This window comes from Mobula hypostoma, chromosome 14 (assembly GCF_963921235.1).
Source record: "Mobula hypostoma chromosome 14, sMobHyp1.1, whole genome shotgun sequence".
Lineage (NCBI taxonomy): Eukaryota > Metazoa > Chordata > Chondrichthyes > Myliobatiformes > Myliobatidae > Mobula > Mobula hypostoma.
The window spans coordinates 79,697,222-79,715,263 of NC_086110.1; the positions used below are offsets into that span (position 1 = coordinate 79,697,222).

Consider the following 18,042-nt stretch of genomic DNA (forward strand, 5'->3'; position numbering starts at 1 on the left):
AATTCGTATCCCCAGGTATTTGTAATCTTCCACCATGTCCACACTGACCCCGTGGATGGAAACAGGGGTCACCAGTACCTTAGCTCTCCTCAGATCTACCACCAGCTTTAACAATTGATTCCAACATCTTCCCAACCACTGAGGTCAGGCTAACTGGTTTATAACTTCCTATTTGCTGCCTTCTTCATTTCTTAAAGAGTGGAGTGCCAATTGCAATTTTCCAGTCCTCTGGAACTGTGCCAGAGTCCAATGATTTTTGAAAGATCATAACTCATGCCTCCACAGTCTCTACCGCTACCTCTTTCAGATGCCCATTGTAATCTGTGGTCCACATCTCAGCTACTGTTAGGTGGTCTGCATTACCATCAGGATCCTTCTACCCTTGCAGTTTCTTAACTCAATCCACAAGGATTCAACATCTTCTGATCCTATGTCACATCTTTCTACTGATTTGATGCCATTCTTTACCAGCAGATCCACGCCACGCCGTCTGCCAACCTTTCTATCCCTCTGATACAACATGTAACCTTGTGTATTCAGCTCTCAACTGCAACCATCCTTCAGACATGATTCAGTGATAATATACATATATTAATTTTATGTCCGTTAATTGACGCTAGGCACAGGAGTGCCTGTATGTAGGGGGACTTATGAGAAGCTAACTGAGATTAAAGGGGGTTGTCTTACAATGGATATTCTTTAAAAACAATTCTGGTGTTCTGGGGATGGTTAACAAGGAAGATGCAGAGAGAATGTTTTTTCTTGTGAGGGAGATCTCGTACTGGGAGCATTCTTTCAGGAAGTGGTTCTCCAATATCAGACAAAATGAGCTGGAATTTTTTTTGGGGCTGAGAACCTGGATCAGAGAGCTTTGGGGACAGGATATACTGAAGGCTGATGTTTCTTATTTTATCATTCATCTCAGAATTTGAGGTTTATCATTTTGCCAGTATTGAAGAAAATACCTTTTATTGCACTGATTAAACTGTATAGGGCATACTTAGGATGCAACCATTTTGTTTTATAATACTAAGACAGTGTTTCAAGATAATGGTACGGAGATAGAATGGTTTAGAGCCAGGGTTCCCAACCCTTTTTATATACCATGGACCAATAGTATTAAGCAGGCAGTCTGGGGACCCCAGGTTGTGATCCCCTGCTTCGGAGGGATATATAGGACTGGCTTAGTTGGACACCTTTGGGTATGGGTGAGTTGGGCTGAAGAGCTTCTTTCCATGCTAGGGTATACAGTTGAAGTCAGAAGTTTACATACACCTTAGCCAAATACACTTAAACTCAGTTTTTCACAATTCCTGACATTTAATCCCAGAAAACATTCCCTGTCTTAGGTCAGTTAGGATCACTACTTTATTCTAAGAGTGTGAAATGTCAGAATAATAATAGAGAGAATGATTTATTTCAGCTTTTATTTCTTTCATCACTTTTGCAGTGGGTCAGAAGTTTACATACACTTTGTTAGTATTTGGTAGCATTGCCTTTAAATTGTTTAACTTGGGTCAAATGTTTTGGGTGGCCTCCCACAAGCTTCTCACAGTAAGTTGCTGGAATTTTGTTCCATTCCTCCAGACAGAACAGGTGTAACTGAGTCAGGTGTGTAGGCCTCCTTGCTTGCACATGTTTTTTCAGTTCTGCCCAGAATTTTTCTGTCGGATTGAGGTCAGAAAATGCTCTCAAGTCTGGTTCATCCTTGGGAGCAATTTCCAAATGCCTGAAGGTACCACGTTCATCTGTACAAACAATAGTACGCAAGTGTAAACACCATAGGACTACGCAGCCGTCATATTGCTCAGGAAGGAGACGCATTCTGTCTCCTACAGATGAACGTACTTTGGTGTGAAAAGTGCAAATCAATCCCAGAACAGCAAAGGACCTTCTGAAGGCGCTGGAGGAAACAGGTAGACAAGTATCTATATCCACAGTAAAATGAGTCCTGTATCGACATAACCTGAAAGGCTGCTCAGCAAGGAAGAAGCCACTGCTCCAAAACTGCCATTTAAAAAAAAACAGACTACAGTTTGCAAGTGCACATGGGGACAAAGATCTTACTTTTTGGAGAAATGTCCTCTGGCTTGATGAAACAAAAATTGAACTGTTTGGCCATAATGACCATCGTTATGTTTGGAGGAAAAAGGGTGAGGCTTGCAAGCCGAAGAACACCATCCCAACCATGAAGCATGGGGGTGGCAGCATCATGTTGTGGGGGTGCTTTGCTGCAGGAGGGACTAGTGCACTTCACAAAATAGATGGCATCATGAGGAAGGAAAATTATGTAGATATATTAAGCGACATCTCAAGATATCAGCCAGGAAGTTAAAGCGCGGTCGCAAAAGGGTCTTCCAAATGGACAATGACCCCAAGCATGCCTCCAAAGTTGTGGCAAAATTGCTTAAGGACAACGAAGGTATGCAGGTATTGGAGTGGCCATCACAAAGCCCTGACTTCAATCCGATGGAAAATTTGTGGGCAGAACTGAAAAAGCATGTGCGAGCAAGGAGGCCTGCAAACCTGACTCAGTTACACCAGTTCTGTCTGGAGGAATTGAACAAAATTCCAGCAACTTACTGTGAGAAGCTTGTGGGAGGCCACCCAGAACGTTTGACCCAAGTTAAACGATTTAAAGGCAATACTACCAAATACTAACGAAGTGTATGTAAACATCTGACCCATTGCAAAAGTGATGAAAAAAATAAAAGCTGAAATAAATCATTCTCTCTTCTATTATTCTGACATTTCACATTCTTAAAATAAAGTAGTGATCCTAACTGACCTAAGACAGGGAATGTTTTCTAGGATTAAATGTCAGGAATTGTGAAAAACTGAGTTTAAATGTATTTGGCTAAGGTGTATGTAAACTGCTGACTTCAACTGTATATAATGACTTGAACATATATATTTTGCTTAGAGTCATCAATCAAATTTTTTTCTGGATGCAAAGAATTTGATTTTTGCCAAAGAATTGAAATTCTTCCTCATCTTTCCTTTAAAAGGACCATATAACCATATAACAATTACAGCACGGAAACAGCTCATCTCGGCCCTTCTAGTCCGTGCCGAACTCTTACTCTCACCTAGTCCCACCAAGTCCCATCATCTAAATTTGCAGAAATAAAATGTTTAGTCTCTTGGTTTTTCAGCCATCTTCTTCCCAAAAATTAGCCTGGTGAATCTCTTTTGTACTGCTTCTAATACTCCATCATCATTGGATATGGACTGACTGATAAGAGATAGTTATGATGGCTTTGTGTTAGGAAAATGGTGCATTATGATCAGAGATTAAGGGAGCTAGGGCTTTACTCTTTGGAGAGAAGGAGGATGAGAGGAGACATGATAGAGATATACAAGATATTAAGAGGAATAGATAGAGTGGATAGCCAGCGCCTCTTCCCCAGGGCACCACTGCTCAATACAAGAGGACATGGCTTTAACGTAAGGGGTGGGAAGTTCACGGGGGATATTAGAGGAAGGTTTTTACTCAGTGTGGTAGTGGTTGGTGCATGGAATGCACTGCCTGAGTCAGTGGTGGAGGCAGATACACTAGTGAAATTTAAGAGACTACTAGACAGGTATGTGGAGGAATTTAAGGTGGGGGCTTATATGGGAGGCAGGGTTTAAGGGTCAGCACAACATTGTGGGCTGAAGGGCCTGTACTGTGCTGTACTATTCTATGTTCTAACACATTTGATTAGTTGTTAGAGAGGTGATGAAGAAGATTGACAAGGTTAGAGTGGTAATCATTGTCCACGTGAACTTTAGCAAGGCCTTTGACAAGATCCTACGTGGTCACCTGGACTGGAAGGTTAGATCACATGGGATTCAGTGAGACCTCACTAGTTGGATAGAAAATTGGTTTGGTGGAAGGAGGCTGGTATAGGGTTGTTTTTCCAGTTGGAGGTCTCTGATCAGTAGTGTGCCACAAGAATTAGGGCTGGGTTCTTTGCTGTTTCTTCTACACACAGTGGCCATGTTACTAATTACACCTTATTAATGCAAATATTTAAAAAGCCAATCATGTAGCAGCAACTCAGTGCATGAAATCATGTAGACATGGTCAAGAGGTTCAGTTGTTCAGATCAAACATCAGAGGAGGGAAGAAATATAATCTAAGTGACTTAACCATGGAATGTCTGTTGGCGTCAGACCAGATGGTTTGAGTATCTCAGAAACTGCTGATCTGAAATTTTTATGCACACTGGTCTCTAAATTTTGCAGAGAATGTTGTGAAGAACAAAAAACATCCAGTGAGTGACAAACCGTGAGTGAGGGAGGTCAGCGGAGAATGGCCAGACTGTTTCTAGCTGACAGGAAGGTGACAGTAACTCAAATAACCACTCATTACAACAGTGGTGTGTAAAAGAGCATCTCTAAACACACAACACATCGAATCTTGAGGTGGATGGGCTACAGCAGCAGCAGAAGACCATACTGGATTCCAACCCTGTACCTAATAAGCTGGCCAGTGTGTCTGTTTATTTATGATCTGGGTGTTTCTAATGTGACTGTTAAGTTTGTGGATGACATCAAAATTGGTAATATTAGTGCTCAGAAAAGAAGGTTATCTAAGATTACAACAAGAACTAGATGAACAAGGGAAGTGGGTCAAATTATCCGATTTAATGTTTAGGACGTTATAAATTCTGGACACGAAAACCCTATTTTAATTGCATCTCTCTGATATGTGGCTAATTATCATTTTTTTCTACATCTTATTGAAAGTTAGGGCACTGTAAAGTGCAGCAAAGTGACATCACTATTTAATCCCTGCCCATATGGCCTTGTTTGAGGATGCTTCTCAGTTATCCTCACTCAGTACTGACTAGATAGGTTGATGGATACTTTATTGACCCCAATGGAATTTATACTGTCACAGTAGCATTACAAATCCACGGATATACCAATTTTGGAAGAGAAGTAAGAAAGAATAAAAGATAATTTACCTCAAACAGTCATATCAGGAGGGGGTTATCACTTCCTTGGCTATATATTGACTCATTATAGAGCCTAATTACCTAGGGTAAGAATGACCTCATATAGCGCTCTTAGGAGCAGCACAGTTGTCTTAGTCTATTACTAGAAGTGTTCCTTTGTTCAGCCAAAGTGACATGAAGGGGATGAGAAACATGGTCCAGAGTGGCCAGGATTTTCCATAGTGTCCCTTGTTCTACCACAGCCTCCGGTGTGTCCAGTTTGACTCCTAAACAGAGCCAGCTTTTCTAATCAGTTTATTGAGCTTTTTGGCATCACCTGTGTTAATGCCTTTGCCCCAGCATGCAACCGCATAGAAGATTGTACTGGCAACAACAGACTGGTAGAAGATGGAAAGGAAAGCTCTGCATACTTGTTGACTAACAGTTCAGTGTCACCTCTTCTTTCACTCTCCTATGTGTTTTCCCCCCTCATTACCCACCTACGCATCTCACTTCATCTGAGTATTTTGTACCCCAGGATGTTGAGTTACCAGTCCTGCTCCTCCTCCAAACAAGTCTCAGTGATGGCAACATATTCCTCTGCATAAATTACAGTTTTGAGTTCATTTACTTTTTTAGTGAGACATCTTGCTTTAAAATAGATGCAACTTAATTTTGAGTTCCCTGATGAGCACTTACCCACTTGTCCCTCCTCCGAGCTTAAATGTTTCTTTTCTCGGTGATTGTATCTTCCCATTTGAACTTCCACTCTGAGCCCCATCATCCGGGATAAAGCATCCTTGCTCAGTTGGCTTTCTACTCAATACTTGAAACATTCATTCCTACCATCACTGGCTGCAGTGTGTGCTATCTATAAAAGGTACTGCAGTCACTTGGACTGGACCTCCCACATCAGTGACCACTCCCACCACTGAGGACAAGGGGTTGAAGTGCATGGTAACAACACACCCTTGTTGGTTCCTCTATTCATATCACTGTTGTCCAGCATACCGTGGGACTGTAGCACACTAGCTTCCCATCAAAGGCAATTAGATCCCCAGAAATAAATAAGCTAAAGGCTCTTGCTCTTGATGACTCTGAGGTTAGGGAAATGGTTTGGGATTGATACGTTGCAGTGGTGTATACAGCTTCAAGCCTGTGTAGTGACATTGGATTCAGACGGGGAGGGTGTAGTGTAGCCACCAGTATTCCACAATTCTGATGCTGTAAGCATGTGGGTATTATGCTGTGTCATATCTCGGGTTAGAAGCACAACACATTAAGGGTGTCTGAAAACTGGAATGGTGTTCACCTCAGCTAAATTTTAATAAAATATTTCAATGTTCTCGTTACAGATGAGGCTCATGGAGAAAAGGCAAAAGAGAGTATTCGAGCGAAATGTGTTCAGTACCTGGACAGAGCAGAGAAATTGAAGGAGTATTTAAAAAACAAAGACAAACATGGCAAAAAGCCAGTGAAAGAATCACAGCAAAATGACAAGGGGTAGGTGCAGCAAGTTGATCAATTTTGGGGAAAGTGGTCCTGTGGGGTAGAGAGGCACACTGTGTATTGCAATGTTTCCGGTACTATGGCCTATATATACCCCACCCATCCTCCCTCAGTAATATCTGCTGAAAAGCGTAATGGATTTCTACACATTCACAACCTTTAAGTTGAGGCTTTTTTGGAGGTAACAAAAGAGGTAGATACAGGAGTGGGTAATTTAGTGCCTTGGTAACCACTCTATCATTCAGAAAGACTATGGCAGATATCTTCCTGCATTAAGACAATATCCTATGATCAGCAACACACACATGTCATCCCATGATTCCCTTAGTATCCAATTACCCTTAGTTTCCAAATATTGACCACTCTGGCAGAAGAAATTTCTTTTCAACTTGGTTCTTAGTGTTTTATCCATACTTTAGTTCCAGACACACTGAAATCCACATCTACCCTATCAGCTGTCTATGGATCACATACCTAAACTCTTGGCCATTATGATTTGAAGGTTAATAGTCTTTCATCAGCAAACCAGGAATGAACCTGGTGATCTTTCACTGCCCTGCCTTTATCATGAGTATTTCCTTGATTGGGGAGACTACATTTGTTCCAGTATGCTTTTATGCATGGGAATCCTCATGAATTGCATGAGGATTTTTGAAGATGTGAACAAGAAGAATTATAAGGACATGGCTCTATACTTTGCCCACATGTTTCTAACAAGGTAAGCCTGGTAGGCTGCTCCGAAAGGTTAGATTATGCATTATCCAGGGTGGGCTAGCCAACTGGATACATAATTGGCTTGGAGGTAGAAGACAGAGTGTAGTCCTGGAGGGTGAACTTTTTCACAGAGTGGGTGGTGGAGATGTGGAATGTGCTGCCAGAAGATGCTGTAGAGACATATTATTACACTTTTTGAAAGGTATTTAAACAGAGACATGGATAGGTTTGGGGATATGGGCTAAGTGCCAGCAAATGTACTAACTCAGGTAGGCAACTTGGTTGGCATAAACAAGTTGGGCCAAAGGGCCTGCTGTTGTGTTGTATGGCTACTGTTTCACCGGAGCACTATATACTTAAGGCTGCTTTTGTAATTGCTTGCTAGACTTGCACATTGTCACCTGTGAACCAGAATATCCAGGTTTGTCTGAATGTTCAAAACTTATCAGTTCAAAATCAGTAAATAAAAATATTGTATCTTTCTGTCCTTTTATTGGTTTTCCACATTCTATTTCATCAGTGCTCAATGAAGAGGAGTTTCTCCAAAAGTGTATGAGCAGAGAGATGCTAGTTGACCTATGGGGTACTGTATAGATGAATCTGTTTAGCAGGCTGATGTGTATGTATATTAGGTTCATTTCCTCTTGTGCTTTGTCATGGACGTTTGGATTTTTGGGACGTGGATGTCACCAGCAAGGCCTATTTGTCATTGAGAAGGAGCTGGTGAGCCACTTTCTCAAACTGTTTGAATCCTTCTATGGAAGCTCCGATGTTGTTGGGGGGAATAGAGAATTTGAACCTAATGGTTTGATTAATTGTGATGTATTTCCAAGCCAGGGTCTTGTGTAACTTGGGAAACTGATGGGTGATGGTGTTCCCTGGTTCCTGCTGCTTGCTGCTGTAAGAGGTATTTACCAGGTTGTCTGAGCAAATAACTGCAGTGGAGTTTGTAGATGGTGCATACTGCAGCCACCGTGCACTGATAGTGGGGGGTGGGGTGCATGAGTGTTTACGGTGGTTGGGTTGCCAGGCAAGTAGGCTGCTTTACCTTCTTTACCCTGTATGGTGCTGAGTTGCCTAAGAGCTGTTGGCACTGCCCTCATTTAGGCAAATAAATGGCGCCTAGATTAAACAATTTCTGCTTGTCAATTGCTGTTTGTAGATATTAATTTTCTATTTGTCGTTAGCTTAACATCTCTTGGTATTTGCTCTCCTACCCAGTGAATGAGAATGCTGCAACTCAAATCTTGATTATTTTTTGGCAGGAGTGACAGTGACAGTGAAGGAGAAAATCCTGAGAAGAAGAAACTACAGGAGCAGCTGATGGGTGAGTGAGATCCATATCATGTGCTAGAGTCAGTAGGCCAGCTCCTATGTAGGTTGAGTAGAGCAATGGGGTCAGAATCAGAATCAGATTTACTATCACTGGCATATGTCGTGAAATTTGTTGCTTTGTGGAAAAGTACATCTGCAGTGCATAATAAAAAAACTATAAATTACAGTAAGTATACAGTATGTAAATTTAAATTAAATAAGTAGTGCAAAACATGAGGAAGCGTTGATGGGTTCATTTTCCATTCAGAAATATGATGGCAGATGGAAAGAGTATTACTGAAATGTTGAGTGTGTGTCTTCAGGCTCCTGTTCCTCCTCCTTAATGGTAGCAATGAGAAGAGGTCATGTATGTCCTGGGTGATGGGGGTCCTTAATGATGGATGCTGCTTTCTTCAGCCCTTTTGAAGCTGTCCTCGATGCTGGGGAGGCTAGTGCCTGTGATGGGAGTTGGCTGAGTTTGCAACTTTTTGCAGCTTTTTCCAATACTGTGCAGTGGCCCCTCCATTCTAGATGGTGATGCAACCAGTTAGAAAGCTCTGTGCTGTATATCTGAAGAAATTTGCAAGAGTTTCATTTCTCTGTTGACCTGGAGTCCCACTCAGCACCTGGCGCTATGGGAACAGGAGGTGTTGGTATGAGGCCATGGTCATTACAGTGGCTATATTGCATTTGGAGTTTGAAGAGACTTGGTATGTCATCGAAGACTCTGGCCTTCTTTGTAATTGCATCAATATGTTGAGCCCAGGATAAATGATGACCCCTAAGGGCTTGAAACTGCCTGCCCTTTCCACTGCTGATGCCTTACCCTTCCTGAAGTCCACAGTCAATTCCTTGGTCTTACTGACGTTGAGTGCAACTTGTTGCTGTTGCAACACTACTCAGCCATCTGTAGATCTATTCTGGCAATAGGCAAATTGCAGCAGGTCTAGGTCCTTCCTTAGGCAGAAGTTGATTCCAGCCATGACCAACTTCTCAGAGTACTTCATCACAGTGGATGTGAATGCCACTGGGCAATAGTCATTGAGCCAGTTCACCTTGCCCTAGGGTTGGTAATTGGCAAACTGAACTCTTGCCAAGGCTGAAGTTGATGATTTCAGGCTTCTCAGAGCTCAACCAACAATATAGCAGATTAATTACAGAAGAAAAATTTCTAAATTGGCATATTAAGAAGAAGATGGGAACCAGAGTGCTGGAAGAGTTAGTAGAGAGGTTGTGGAGGCAGATCTCAGACAGTCAGAAATGTTGAGCATGGTGCGACTAGTGTCCTGAGCTCTGTGTGTGTGTGTGTGTGTGTGTGTGTGTGTGTGTGTCTGTCTGTCTGTCTGTCTATCTGGCTATAGATACAAAACATTGCAAAAAGGATCAAGGAAAGGTGAATGAGCTCAGGGCATGGATCAACACCTGGAATTATGACGTTGTAGCCATTAGTGAGACTTGGTTGCAAGAGGGGCAGGACTCTTATTGTGTACAGTTTTGGGCTCCTCATCATAGAAGAGATGTGTTGACATTGGAGATTGTCCAGAGGAGGTTCACAAGGATGATTCCAGGAATGAAAGCGTTATCATACAGGGAATGTTTGATGGCTCTGGGTCTGTACTCGCTGGAATTCAGAAGGATTTGGGGGGGGGGGGGTCTCATTGAAACCTTTTGAATGTTGAAAGGACTAGACAGAGTAGATGTGGAAAGGATATTTCCCATGGTGGGAGAGTCTAGGACAAAAGGGCACTGCCTCAGGATACAGGGGCGTCCACTCAAAACAGAGATGCGGAGAAATTTCTTCAGCCAGAGGGTGGTGAATTTGTGGAATTTGTTGCCACTCTGCAGCTGTGGAGACCCGGTCACTGGGTGTATTTAAGACAGCGATTGATAGGTTCTTGATTGGACATGGCATCAAAGGTTACAGGGCAAAGGCCGGGAAATGGGGTTGAAGAGGAGAAAAATAGGATCAGCCATGATTGAATGGCGAAGCAGATTCCATAGGCCAAATGGCCTAATTCTGCTCCTATTTAGACCATAAGATATGGGAGCAAAATTAGGCTGTTCAACCCTTCGAGCCTGTTCCACAATTCCATTATGGCTGATCCTAGATCCCACTCAACCCCATACACTTGTCTTCTTGCCATATCGTTTGATGCCCTAACCAATCATGGAACCTATCAACTTCCACTTCAAATATACCCACGGACTTGGCACCCACCACAGTCTGTGGCAGAGCATTCCACAGAGTCACTAGTCTCTGGCTAAAACAATACTGTACAACAATAGAAGCAACCTTCAAAATTTGCTTGATGTGACCACCGCAGTCGATATATATCTCTTGTGTAGATCACTATCCTATTCAATATTCACATGAGAGTGATCCCACAGAACCGTAATCTTACTGTGGCCATCATCACCTGAAGGCTGCTCAATAATTGGGCCTAAAAACTGACTAATGATTATCCCCTCTGGGTTGCTAAACAATGTCACCGTTAAAATTTTATTACATAGTGTTATATCTTTGTATCCTCTGGAATATTTAATGTTTTATCCATGCACACCAAACCATCTACCCCAGCATAATACAAATTTCTCCCACGTGTGCCTGTATTACCCATGTTGATTGAGAAAAATTGTTTTTAATCTTCAAATGTTCTTCATATAATGGATGACACATTTGTCTGCTGTAATGGTTCTGAAGCACAACCAACCATGGCCCCAGTCATGGTTAATTCCATCACAATAAAATACATTATGCTCTTCATTTCAAATTACATCTGTAACACACAAGTGTAATATCTGCTCTTATTTCTAGTTTTCATCTTAAATTACTTTAAGTCCATATTTTTAATTCTGTTTTTCTAATCCATCCAATTTAGGCTCTCAATTGTCTTTGGACTCAATCTGTCCATCTTTTCTCACCAAATTTGGTTTCAGATTAGGGGAGGCAGGAACCAATGTATTTTCTTTACAAAACTCGCCTGATTCTCAGAGTGAAAAAGTGGAATAAACTCCTCTTTGGTCAGATCTGTTGCCATCTTGTTGGAGCAGCTGTTCCAACCAGTGCCTAAGAAGAATAATGTGAGCTGCCTTAATGACTATCGCCTAGTAGCACTCAAATCTACAGTGATAAAATGCTTTGAGCGGTTCGTCGTGACTAGACTGAACTGCTGCCTCAGCAAGGACCTGGACCCTTTGCAATTTGCCTATTGCCACAATAAGTCAATTGCAGATGCAATCTAATGACTCTTCACACGGCCTTAGACCACCTGGACAACACAAACACCTATGTCAGGATGCTGTTCATGGACTATGGCTCAACAATTAATACCATCATTCCCACAATCCTGATTGAGAAGTTACAGAACCTGGGCCTCTGTTCCTCCCTCTGCAATTAGATCCTTGACTTCCTATCCAGAAGACCACAATCTGTGATGGCATATCATCCTCACTGACGATCAACACTGGTGCACCTCGGGTGTGTGCTTAGCCCACTGCTCTACTCTCTCTATACCCATGACTGTGTGGCTAGGCATAGCTCAAATACCATCTATAAATTTGCTGATGATACAACCATTGTTGGTAGAATCTCAAATGGAGACGAGAGAGCGTACAGGAGCGAGATATGCCAACTAGTGGAGTTGTGTGACAGCAACAGCATTGGGCCATACACCTGTGTTGGTGAGGCTTGACACCATTTTTGAAGCTTGGGGTACAATCCCCTGGATGGTGATGTCTCCCACCATGGGATCAGAAGTGGAGAGAGTGAGCAGTTTCAAGTTTCTAGGTGTCAAAATCCCCTGGTCCAACATGTCAATGCAGTTATAAAGAAGGCAAGACAGCGACTATGTTTCATTAGGAGTCTGACGAGATTTGGCATGTCAACAAATACACTCAAAAACTTCTATGGATGTACCATGGAGAGCATTCTGACAAGCTGTATCACTGTCTGGTATTGGGGTGAGGGGGGAGCAAGTGCACAGGACTGAAAGAAGCTGCAGAGGGTTGCAAATCTAGTCAGCTCCATCTTGGGTACTAGCCTACAAAGTACCCAAGACATCTTCAGGGAGCAGTGTCTCAGAAAGGCAGCGTCCATTATTAAGGACCTCCAGCACCCAGGTTACGCCCTTTTCTCACTGTTACCATCAGGTAGGAGGTACAGAAGCCTGAAGGCACACACTCAGCGATTCAGGAACAGCTTTTTCCCCTCTGCCATCTGATTCCCAAATGGACATTGAACTCGTGAACACTACCTTACTGTTTTAATATATATTATTTTTGTTTTTTGCACTATTTTTAATCTATTCAGTATACGTATACTGTATTGATTTACTTATTATTTTATTATTTTTTTCTTCTATGTTATGTATTGCATTGAACTGCTGCTGCTAAGTTAAATTTCACGATGCCTGCCGGTGATAATAAACCTGATTCTGATTCTGAACCTCAAATCTTCCAAATCAGAACTATTGTGTACATCAATTGTCAAGTCTCCAAAATTGGGACCTTCATGTACACCAATTGTTATGTGCCGATGTTGATAATTTCCCTGTTTCTCCCCCACCAAATTCAACTGGCTGATGTGGTACCATCCACTTTTATCTGGAAAAGTCAGTACCTTGTATACTGATGGGCTTGCTTTGTCTATAATTTCATAGAGCCCTGCACACCTTGGATTTAAACATGAGGTGGTTGGTCTCTTTGTCCTGGGTGTAATTCTATGGGACTGACTTTTGAGTCAAAGTAGGCTTTACTCTGCTGCTTCTTTCCTAGTTGATGGGCTGCCACATTCACTGACAGTGACCTCTTTCACTGTCTCTACCAACTGTTGTACCCACACTTCTGGCACAATCCTATCTCCTTCAGGTTCTGACAGATCTAATCCTAACAACTCCTCCAACCCTCTCATGTCTCTTCTGGTCACAAGTTTATAGGGGTGTAACCCATTGAAGATGCTACTGTATTCCTTATCATCATCAGTACATAAAGCAAATCTACTTGCCATGTTGTTGCACCATTTTGGCCATCATACTTTTTAATGTTCAGTTCATCCTTTTCACAATTCCTTGAGACTCTGGTCTATAGGGTATATGAAATCTCTGCTTAATCCCTAGAAGTGTCATCACATCTTACATGATCTGGGTTGTAAAATGTGTGCCTTGATCTGGCTCTATACTCCGAGGTAATCCCTAGCAAGTAAAAACCTTTTTCAGTAAGATTTTTGCTGTGGTTTTGGCCATGTTAGTTGGAAAAGCTTCCACCCATTTGGTGAAAGTATCTACTACTATAAGAATATACTTGTACCCTCCTTGGGTAGATAGCAAAGGTCCAACATAATCTATCTGCAAATTAGTCCAAGGCCTTTCCACTGGTTGGGTATGTCAGAGAACTGCTTTCTTTACATTTCTGTCAGGATTATATTGTGCACAAATCAAACAATTTTGACATGGTGTTCCATGTCATCCTTCATCCTAGGCCACCACCACAACTCCTTTACCTTTTCCAGGGTGCTCCTGGTTTCCTGGTGTCCCCATAGATCATGATACCAATGTGATTTCTTCCTCCCTCTGGGACCACAAACTTTCCTTCATTTAGGACTACTCCATCCTCAACATGTACATCCTTGTGCTTTTTATACATTTCTGACTCTGCTCATCCTATTAATTTTTTTTACTCTTTTATGCTCAGTTAAATCCATAGCCTTAACTTGTTCCTTCTGCCTTCCCATCTCCCCAATCTGTGGGTGCCATTCCTGCCCATATAAAGCACCTTGCTTCGCTAATTCATCAGCCTCCCTGTTTCCCACAGTTCTCTCACCATCCTGTACTGATGGGAACCCATCTACAAAAAATTTAAAATAGGCTTTTTCTTCTCCCTTGTGTCTTTGTTCTCAGGCATTACTTTGTCTGATCCCCTCCCTTTTGTTTTGATACAAATGACCCTTGGGATCATTTACTATCATAACTTGACACTCATGTTTACCTCCTTGGTACACAAGGTTGTCAGCTAACATAGAGGTGGTATGTACTCAATTTACAGTTATATTTCTTCCTTACAACAGCAATGTCCATCTAGCAATTCTGTTTTGGTTTACTGAACCATTTTTAATCCCTCCATCTGGTAGTAATTGTATGGGATCAAAACACAAGCAAGAGAGAATCTGTAGATGCTGGAATTCTGAGTACAGGTTTCCCCCGCCATCCGAAGGTAGAGCGTTCCTATGAAACGGTTCATAAGCTGAAATGTCATAAAGTGAAGAAGCAATTAGCATTTATTTATATGGGAAAAATTTGTGAGCGTTCACAGACCCAAAAATAACCTGCCAAATCATGCCAAATAACACATAAAACCTAAAATAACACTAACATATAGCAAAAGCAGGAATGATATGATAAATACACAGCCTATATAAAGTAGAAATACTTCTCTACAATCATTGCATGCACTGTTCCCTGTAGCGAAAATCTCTCCAGTAACCTTTAAGCTATGAAGCTGCCAAATCATACCAAATAACGCATAAAAATACACAGCCTATATAAAGTAGAAATAATGTATGTACAGTGCAGTATCACTTACCGGAATCGGGAAGACAGCGCCGAGCACACTGATGGTGTGTTAGGCTGAGTCACAGAACATAGAAAAGTACAGCACAGTACATGCCCTTTGGCCCACATGGTTGTGCTGACCCTCAAACCCTGCCTCCCATATAACTCCCCACCTTGAATTCCTCCATATACCTGTCTAGTAGTGTTAAATTTCACTAGTGTATCTGCCTCCACCACTGACTCAGACAGTGCATTCCACACACCAACCACTCTCTGAGAAAAAAACCTTCCTCTAATATCCCCCTTGAACTTCCCACCCCTTACCTTAACGCCATGTCGCCTTGTATTGAGCAGTGGTGCCCTGGGGAGGAGGCGCTGGCTATCCACTCTATCTATTCCTTTTAGTATCTTGTATACCTCTATCATGTCTCCTCTCATCCTCTTCCTCTCCAAAGAGTAAAGCCCTAGCTCCCTTAATCTCTGATCATAATCCATACTCTCTAAACCAGGCAGCATCCTGGTAAATCTCCTCTGTACCCTTTCCAATGCTTCCACATCCTTCCTATAGTGAGGCGACCAGAACTGGACACAGTACTCCAAATGTGGCCTAACCAGTTTTATAGAGCTGCATCATTACCTTGCGACTCTTAAACTCTATCCCTCAACTTATGAAAGCTAACACCCCATAAGCTTTCTTAACTACCCTATCTTACTGTGAATCAACTTTCAGGGATCTGTGGACATGTACCCCCAGATCCCTCTGCTCCTCCACACTACCAAGTATCCTGCCATTTACTTTGTACACTGCCTTGGAGTTTGTCTTTCCAAAGTGTACCACCTCACACTTCTCCAGGTTGAACTCCATCTGCCACTTCTGTAATCTATCAATGTTTCTCTGCAATCTTGACAATCCTCTACACTATCTACAACACCACCAACCTATATGTTGTCTGCAAACTTGTCAACCCACCCTTCTACCCCCACATCCAGGACGTTAATAAAAATCACAAAAAGTAGAGGTCCCAAAACAGATCCTTGTGGGATACCACTAGTCACAATCCTCCAATCCAAATGTACTCCCTCCACCATGACCCTCTGCCTCCTGCAGGCAAGCCAGTTCTGAATCCACCCGGCCAAACTTCCCTGGATCCCATGCCTTCTGACTTTCTGAATAAGCCTACCGTGTGGAACCTTGTCAAATGCCTTACTAAAATCCATATAGATCACATCCACTGCACTACCCTCATCTATATGCCTGGTCACCTCCTCAAAGAACTCTATCAGGCTTATTAGCCATGATCTGCCCTCCACAAAGCCATGCTGACTGTCCCTGATTAGACCATGATTCTCTAAATGTCCATAGATTCTATCTCTAAGAATCTTTTCCAACAGCTTTCCCACCACAGACGTAAGGCTCTATAGACGTATAGATGTCCTCTGGTTTTATCCACATTTCACCCTTTGAGCATATTCTTTCCTGATGTTCATGTAACACACAGCTTTATCAACTCCCGTTCGCCTAGGGGAACCCGCCGTCTGCCCGCCAAACTGTGTCTCATGTGATTTAAAAAAACCTTACTAAGCAGAAAAAGTGGGGGAAAAAAAACCTATTAGGAGTACAACCCCAGAGCCATGTGTCATACAAAAAGCTTCTAAAAATAAACATCAATCTGCCAGCAAGAAAGAAAAATATACCAAAAAATTTACAGTTAGATTGTGGAGAAAATCTATCAATTAGCTCAAATGATAATAACGAGCAAATGAGCCTCATCTTTTCTCAAAATCAAATAAAGGTTCAAAGGTTCGACTTCTAAATTTCTCCAAACTAAGACATAGCATCACTTGAGAGAACCATTGTGACAAAGTAGGAGCTGATGTATCCTTCCACTTCAACAAAATGGCCCTCCCAGCTATCAATGTAACAAATGCAGTAACGTGTTGGTCAGACACAGAAATACCATGGATATCTTGAGGAATTATTCTGAAAAGCACAGTTAATTTGTTAGATGGTAGATTAATTTTAAGTGCTTTAGAAATTGTCGAAAAAACTGATTTCCAGAACTGTTCCAGTATAGAACAAGACCAAAACATATGTGTCGGTGTAGCTATCTCAGTTTTACATCTATTACAATAACTATCAACATTAGGAAATATTTTAGAGTCTCTCCTTCATCAAATGATAACGATGTACAATTTTAAATTGAATCAGTGAATGACTAGCACAGATCGAAGAAGAGTTGACCAGTTTCAGAATCCACGTCCAATCCTCCGTCATAAAAGTCAAATTGAGTTTCTTTTCCCAATCCTGTTTAATCTTAAATAAAGGACGCTTATCCCATTGTAAAAATAAATTATAAATTCTTCCAGTGGAACCCTTCATCGAAGGGTTCATACTCATAATAGTATCTAACAGGTCAGCCTCCAATATGTAAGGAAAATTACTTAAATATTTTTGTAAGAAATGTCTAACTTGAAGGTATTGTAAAAAGTGTGAGTATGAAAGAGAATATTTATCAAATAATTGTTCAAAGTCAGAGTTTTGCAATAATGTCTGAGACATGCGCCATGGTGGACGGGGAAGAATGACGTCATCAAGTTCAAAGGACAAACTCAGAGGCGCATGATCAGATACAGCAATAGTGTCATATTCACAATTTTTAACACTTGGTAAGAAGCGGGATCGATTATAATATAATCAGTCCTCAAATATTTTTATAGACATGTGAAAAGAAGGAATATTCTCTGTTATTGGGATGCAGATGCCTCCATAAATTGATCAAAAAGGAATTAATAAGTGATGCGGAACGATTTGGAAGTCGCTGATTGGTTGAGCTCTTGTCAATCATAGGATTTAAACAACAGTTAAAATCCCCGCCCATTATCAACATATATTCATTTAAATCAGGCAGTAAAGCAAACACCATTTTTTTAAAAAAAAGGATCATCTAAGTTAAGACCATACAGATTGACCAAAACAACTTTTCTGTTACAGATCACTCCTTTAACAATTAAAAATCTACCATTAGAATCTGATT

The 18,042-nt window shown here is 41.6% G+C and overlaps 1 protein-coding gene across 1 annotated transcript in view; it reads left to right on the top strand.

Moving 5' to 3' along the window:
- Window positions 1–18,042, top strand: part of LOC134356376 (vacuolar protein sorting-associated protein 4A) — a 107,415-nt gene that overhangs the window by 15,276 nt on the left and 74,097 nt on the right. Inside the window, exons 3-4 of the mRNA XM_063067298.1 lie at window positions 6,281–6,428; window positions 8,414–8,475. Coding sequence (XP_062923368.1) covers window positions 6,281–6,428; window positions 8,414–8,475 — 210 coding nt within the window. The remainder of the gene's footprint in view (window positions 1–6,280; window positions 6,429–8,413; window positions 8,476–18,042) is intronic.